The 7542-nt window shown below is 39.6% G+C and overlaps 1 protein-coding gene across 1 annotated transcript; it reads left to right on the top strand.

The window, feature by feature from the left end:
* Positions 1-302: 302 nt before the first annotated feature.
* Positions 303-3605, top strand: LOC149821744 (putative xyloglucan endotransglucosylase/hydrolase protein 32). Its single transcript, XM_089981088.1, has 4 exons — positions 303-513; positions 591-691; positions 1246-1463; positions 3245-3605. Exons 1-4 carry the CDS (start codon positions 303-305, stop codon positions 3603-3605), a joined length of 891 nt encoding a protein of 296 aa, XP_089837214.1.
* Positions 3606-7542: the final 3937 nt, after the last annotated feature.

Below are 7542 nucleotides of genomic sequence, written 5' to 3'. Positions count from 1 at the left end.
GGGTACAAGAAACATGGCATGAATAAAAAGGAGATGATGACCCTCCTCAAGTTATCTCTATATAAACACAAGACAATATGGACATGTAACAAGATATCAAGAATTGTTAGGTTTTGTCCCCGATCATACATAAGAAGAGAGAGAGAGAGAGAGAGAGCACTCTATTTATTGTGTACCACCTTACTCAAGTCCAGCATCTCTAGGCCTCAACAAGATAATGGACTCAATGAGCAGGCAGTAGCTCACCTTTCTCTTTTTCCCCCAAAAAAAAAAACGGTTGCACTTGCTTGTTTTATATCTAGATGGCACATCCTCTTGTTTTCCTCCTAGTGACCATACTGAAGATATTAAGCAGCAGCAGAGGTCAGAGACCCCCATCACCTGGCTACTACCCAACCTCCATCTACCCTTCATCCTCTTTCTATCAATCCTTTGCAAGCCTCTGGGGTCCTCAACACCAATCTGTTTCTCCAGACCAATCTTCCGTCACTATTTGGCTTGACAGATACTCAGGTTCTCATCTCTCTAGTTATATATGTATTTGTGTGTGCGTATATAACTGCTGATGCCATATTTCTTGTGAAACTCAGGAAGTGGGTTTAAGTCTGCAAGGGCTTACCGATCGGGTTATTTTGGAGCAGCAATCAAACTCCAATCTGGTTATACTGCAGGAATCATAACCTCATTCTATGTGAGCTATCTAAGCACATGTTCTTATATATATATATATATATATATATATATATATATATATATATATATATATATATATATATATATATATATATATATATAGAGAGAGAGAGAGAGAGAGAGAGAGAGAGAGAGAGAGAGAGTAATGGGTACGTGCTAAATGAGTTTTTCAGGTTTATTTTGTTTTATTTTTAAGTTCTGACCGTATGTGCTCTATGTACTTGATTTTATAGGAATCAGCTCTTAAAGTGTTGGATTCCAATACATGTATGGGTTTTTTTATAAGCTTCAAAAAATCAAAGGTCCAAAATCTTTGTAATTTTTTTAGGCTCCAAATATCATTTTTTTCATCTAAAACACATGATCCATGCTTGGATTCTTCCTAAATCGACCATACTCAACACATTTATGGGGTCCGAACTGGAAAAAAAAACACCGGAAGAGCAGAAAAACTTATTTAGCACGTTTCATTTGGCATATTTCATTTAGCATTATATATATATATATATGAAATTTTGAATTAAGATTGAGTTGTCAGTTGAAATTTTGCAGCTTTCCAATGGGGATCAGTATCCTGGGCATCATGACGAAGTAGACATTGAGTTCTTGGGTACCAGGCCAGGAAAACCCTATACACTGCAAACCAATGTATACATCAATGGAACGGGTGATGGGAGGATTATAGGGAGAGAGGTGAAGTTCCATCTGTGGTTTGATCCTACTGCTGACTTTCACAACTACGCCATACTTTGGAATCCAAGGGAGATAGTGTGAGTAACCATTTGTTCAATTATTGTCATCGCTGTTACTTCTGTGTTGCCAGCGCTACCTTACAGGCGCACTCTCACCTGTGTGTGCGTGATGATTGACCATGTGTGTGTTTTCCCTAATGACAACTTATCCTGTCATTACTGTAAAATGTCATAATCTAAACGACCTTTTGATGGAATTAGAGACCTTTGGGGCCCGTTTGCAAAGTGCAGAAAGCCACAGGTTTCTGCGGAAATGCACGGTATTCCATGTGTTTTTACGAGGCCCACAGTGACTATGCAAACGGGGGAACCTCGCGCAGAAGGAGGCCCCAAATTCAATTCGGTCCCCCTCTTTCCCCGGTAACACTTCCCCTGTAGGGAGATAGGACTGGATTTCCTCAGAAGAGAGCTTCATGATAACGCTTCTAGTAGAGCTCTCTTCCGTGACACAAACGCGCCCTCGATGAAAGTAGATTTGGTGACCGGCCACATGCTTTACAAGTCCTCGGCCCAATCACTGACTGCCACATCCTACACCTCCTCCCTCTTTCAAAAGAGGGTCCCACACCTCCCCCTGTCAAAATACTAGGTCTCCCATCATTCGATCCTTCCTTTTCATCACACACGTACAGTCATGCAGACTCTAGGGTATATTAGTGCAGTTGGAACGGGCCTCAGCTGTCATACCAGCAGTCAGGGTTCGATTCTCACAGGCGTTATCCCCCTTCATAAGTCAAAGCAAGTATAGGCCTTGGGGTCGGGGGTTACTAGCCCTGGTGTTCCCTGCACAGCCGGCCGGCGACTATGTCTCCGCACCCTACAGGTTAAATATGGGGAAAAATGCAGTCATTAACTCCGATGGATTAACTTTTGCTTGTAGGCTTTGGGTCACAATACACAACAGTGGAAGCTAATGGTGTTGGCTTTCAAATAAATCATAAAAAATGCTATAAATTAATGTTTTTAAATATTTTCAGTATTATTTTAATATTTTTGTGATACATGTCAGAACCACAAAATTGTTGGCCAAACGATTCAGTTCAGAATTGGTCGATTCACCTGAATTGTTGGCCAAACGATTCGATGGTCATCGGATAACATTGCTCCGATTGTTGGATCCTTGTTCTACATCATTGTAATTCCGTTTCTTGTGCTTCGTATCATTCATGAGAACTTTGTAACTATTTTCTATATCTTCTTTTTTAATGTTTGGTTTCCAAATGAGATATAATTAAAGGTTTAATGAGAAAGTGATTCCACTGTTGTGTTTAAACGGTGGGTGGGAATGTCTTTCCTGCCAAGTAATTTTGTTGGAAGTCAAGCATAATAGAGACGTGATAAAAAACACTAAGTGCCTATACCTCTATTTTGTTTAAGTTGGTGGTTGATTAGGAGTCACTATATAAGAACTAAAAATATGGGCATTTCCAACATTTTTTTATCAAATCCAACCATGTGGATGTGCTTGGCATGGTGAATTTGCTAGGAATCAACCATTGGATCATGTTTTTTCCGATGAAAAAATATGATTTTTGAATGCTTGAATATTTATGAAGATTATGAGTCACTGATTTTAAAGCCTTAAAAAAAACTCATTTATGCATAAAAAATAGATTATTCAAGGGAGGGTTCTTATAAAATCAAGCATGTTGTAGATTACATTTGTATGGTTAGATTCAAGAGAAAAGAACAAAAAATCCATAAAAATATTTCCAGTTCTCATGTTCTAGTGACTCGGTTGATTAGATAACAAGAACTTCATGTCATGTGGGCTTTGTAACTTTGTTAGCTACTTGCAGATTCTTTGTGGATGATGTCCCTATTAGGGTATATGCAAGGAGGAGCCCATCCATCTTCCCTCAAAGACCAATGTGGGTCTATGCATCAATATGGGATGCATCCTCTTGGGCTACTGAAAATGGAAGGTACAAGGCTGATTATAGCTACCAACCCTTTGTAGCAAAGTACACTAGGTTCATAGTCACAGGCTGCCCAGCCTATTCATCTCAGTACTGCCAGCCAGTGTCAGGCTCTCCAGTTGGTACCTTTGGTTTGACCCTCATGCAGAGCTCGGCCTTGCACTGGGCTCAGAGTTACTACTTGGTTTATGACTACTGCAAGGATTTCTCTAGGGACCGTTCCCTTCTCCCAGAGTGTTGACTTGAACAAAAAAAAAGTTTCAGGAACAAAGCATACAGGCTCTGCCCTTGTTGTCAAAAGGAAGATTTGTGGGGCCCCATTTTGAAGGCAAAAGCTGGAAGTGACTATACAAATATTTGGGTAGTTTGGTTTCTTTGTTTTTTTTTTACATATTGTGTGGCTATGAATAAAAGAGAGAGAAATCATGATGAGAACGTAGGAGAAGATGTGGGTCTCAAAATAATGATTAGTTGTTTTCTCAAATGTCATGTACTAGGGCATTGTGTAATACCTCCATGGTAAGGGGCATTAGAATTAAGAGATGTTGCTGCTTGTTGTAAGATTGGGAAGATTGTTAATTAAATGATAATAAATCAAACATAAGTGTTTTCTTTTTTTCCTCTAATCTTTTGTATGGTTTTTTTTTTCTTTTTTTTTCCTTTTTTGATGATCAATCTGGGAGATTTATCTTTTCAGTAGACAAGCCCTACTGGTGGCTATACAATCAGGCAGTTATTCGACCACCCTCGGTTGGTTGTATGTTTTCATTTATGAAGAAACGTTAATGAAAATTATAACAAAAAAAGAGGTTCTACTCACCCCCTATGTCATCCCACATCTTCATATCACTCTTAAATCTTATCTTGCAAGTTGTTTTTTATCAAATCTGACCTTAAAGATGGATTCAACATGGTAGATTTAATAGGAATCGACCCTTGAATCATATTTGTTTGACGAAAAAGTATGGTTATTTAAATCACAAAATTTTGTGTTATGTCAACCTTCAATTTTTGAATCGCCAAAAAATTCCTGCACACAAGTCGGATTTAGGCACTTTAAATACCGATCTTCACTAAATGAATGATGTAGACCACAGAGTCTGACTTGATCTAAGCAACTTATATCATTGAAATCCCAAGGAGTATGAAGATAGGGATGACATAGGGTGCAACTATCATTGCAGGTGTGTGGCAAACTTATAGCTAAGCCAACTGAGTTTTATGCTGTCAGGACAGCGATAAGTACAGCAGGCAGAGCCAGCACGGTTAGGTCTCTGATCTTGAAGTGGTTTCTTTGAGTAAATATAGAAAAACTATTACTATAGGTGTCGAAAAGACATTCAGGATCAACTCAGCATCACTTGTGTGTAAGGGTGGGGGACTACTGTTACATTGAGTCCCAAGCACAGGCTACTCTTTAAAATTCACTTCGGTTTCTAAAGGAAGACAAAGGACGTGTGTCTTTTGTGTACGTTACAATTGGCAACATATGTATATGTGGGATGTTAACAGGTTAACTGATATAAACTCAGCCATGACGTATCCTATAAAGCCAAACAAAGGAAAACAAATTTACACAGAAATTAAAATGAGGCCTTGGATTGTATAGGGCCAGTGCAATCCAATATTTTTGAACTTATCCCAGTAGGTATTGTCAGTAACCAAGGTTAGCAATTAGTGGTAACTGATACGGCAAAAATTCATTAAAGAATGGATACATGAATAAAAATGTCTTTTTGTTTAACAGGTGAGCAGGCAGACAACTCCTATGTTGGGGTGTCAAAGGGTCCGGTTTGGTTCCGATCCAGGTACAATCAGACCCAGATCTGATTTGAGATGCTGGTACTGGATCCGGACCCGAATCTAATCAGAACCACCATAAGAAAAACCATACCCCAATCTTATAAGGATTACATGAACCAAACCCAAACCATACCCAATAAAATAAAATAAAAAAAATGTATATAGAAAAATAGCAGATATTTGTTGGATTCTAATTAAACCTTCTTATTTATCACCAAACCCTGAACCTATAGGGTTTGGTATGGGTTGGGTCCGGGTCAATCCGACCCTTTGGCACCCGTATTCCTATAGGATTCGAGAGCCCCCTCGGTTATGATATTGTGACCTAACCATCCAGCTACCTCATTCGACTCCATTTAAAAATGTTTTTTATTAAAAAAGAAGGATGACATAAAAACATTAGTTAACAAAAAGATTCAGCACATAATGTGTGCATATGGGTACAATTCGGTATTGAATTTATAAAACGAGGTAAAAAAAACAGGCATATATATTCGAAAATCAAGCTAGGGAATAGGAATTGCAGGATTTGGATCCAATACTCAATGTGATTCAAAATTTCAGATCCAATAAATTTAGAAGTATATTTAGAGTTTTTCTAAAAGCACTTTTGGTATTCTAAAGTAAAGATTTCTCTCAAAATAACAGTTTTTTTTTTGCAGGCAGAGATGGTTTCATTTTTTTTTTGGGGGGGGGGGGGCGGTAAGCAAAGTGTAACGCAAAAAAGCAAATCAATACGACCCTTCCGGGTGTGGTTTCTTTGGGTTATAAATCTAAAAAAATTATGATTTTGTCTCTGACAGAGAGAGAGTTGGTAAGTGAGAAACCCCAGGATCGTAATGACATTCTTTTAGTTGCTAACTATAAAATGTTCACCACTTAAGGAATCGATGAACCCATAGTGTGCAGATGAAGATAGAGAAAAGGAGCAGAGAGGTGAGATGAGTAAAAGGCCTTTAAGGGATCTCTCACTTGTAATTTTTTTTTATGATATTCCATTGAGCGAGAACCTCTACTTAATAAACAAGAGTTGTTAGTCAAACAAAGGATCTATCGATTTTTTTTTAGATAGAAAATCGATAATTCAATCACTCCATGTCTATCCAAATGAAATACATTTGAATGTGTCTCAACCGGGCAGTTCATGCATTGAAGAGAAATTGAGCCCACCTCTCTCCTCAACACATAAACCCATACATCGGTCATGTATGACCAACAACCACATGAAACTGTGAATGCCTCTGTGTGGGTTGCAGAAGGGAATTCCAGGTTATTAGTCAACAGTGCGTTAGGATTTTCAGTCAACTGCAAAATATGTGAAAGTTAGCTTATGAATATCGGGCATGCACCAAAGTTCAGGTCTGAAGAGCACATTCTGGTTCATTCATTCCCAGACAGGTAAATTTAATAGAACAACCAATCATGAAATAACTCCAGCTTTGTGAGCAACTTAGCATAGGCAAGTTGAAGCCCAGGTGTCAAAGAAACTGTAGGCTTAGATAAAGGGCCATCTACTGATCCAACTATCATACTCAACCAGAAACAACATATAATAAGCGTCTGCCATTTACACAAGTGTCACAGACAAAGGTCATTTCATGTCCACTGTTGCCTGTAATTAAGAGCTATGATATTCAAAAAAAAAAGTGATCGTCTGAAAATTAAACAATTTCACCACCACTAAAAACCCTTATTAGCGACGGATTTTTTCTGTCGCAAATTAGCGACGGATTTAGCAAGAGAACATTATCCGTCGCCAATCTTTGAAATATTTTTGAAATTAGCGACGGTATAAATTCTATCTCAAATCCGTCGCTAATTATCGACAGATCGACGACAAAAAATTTTCACTTCAAAACTATAGGAAATTAGCGAGGGAATTTTTTCGTCGCTAATTAGCGACGGAAAAATTTTCTCTCTAATTTTCGATTTAAACCGTCCCACCTAAGGCGCAAAATTTTCCCTCTCTCCCCCGTTCGAAATTTAAACTGATGTTTGATTTAAACCGAGCCTCGTGCTCCCGCTGGTCGATGAAGTCGAGCCTCATGCTCGCCGCAGTAAGGCTCACCGAACAATCCTGCTGGACGATGTCGACGGCCGCGACTGTAGTCGCCCAACTCCGACGCAGCAGAGGAGGGCGGAGGAATCTCGATGAAAGGTGTGCGGATCGCGGGGCGGTCGTTGTACCTGGACATGCAGGCGACATCACCGGTGGACCCGTGGGTGTTGGACGCGATGCTGCCCTTCTTCACTGGCCGCTTCGGCAACCCCCATTCCCACACTCACCTCTACGGCTGGGAGTCGGACGAGGCGGTCGAGCGTGCCAGGGAGCAGGTCGCTTCCACGCCACCTACCTCCCCGTCGGCTCTGACGAC

Source organism: Nuphar pumila, chromosome 11 (genome assembly GCF_984573655.1).
Source record: "Nuphar pumila chromosome 11, dmNupPumi1.hap1.1, whole genome shotgun sequence".
In the NCBI taxonomy this organism is placed as follows: domain Eukaryota; kingdom Viridiplantae; phylum Streptophyta; class Magnoliopsida; order Nymphaeales; family Nymphaeaceae; genus Nuphar; species Nuphar pumila.
This window is presented reverse-complemented; position numbering and strand designations above follow the sequence as displayed.

Bases quoted from the DNA above. Each gene is read 5' to 3' on its own strand.
- LOC149821744 (XM_089981088.1), top strand. From the start codon at position 303: ATGGCACATCCTCTTGTTTTCCTCCTAGTGACCATACTGAAGATATTA. The intron at 514-590 runs GTTCTCATCTCT...TGTGAAACTCAG, and splicing joins TTGGCTTGACAGATACTCAG to GAAGTGGGTTTAAGTCTGCA. The intron at 1,464-3,244 runs GTGAGTAACCAT...AGCTACTTGCAG, and splicing joins TGGAATCCAAGGGAGATAGT to ATTCTTTGTGGATGATGTCC.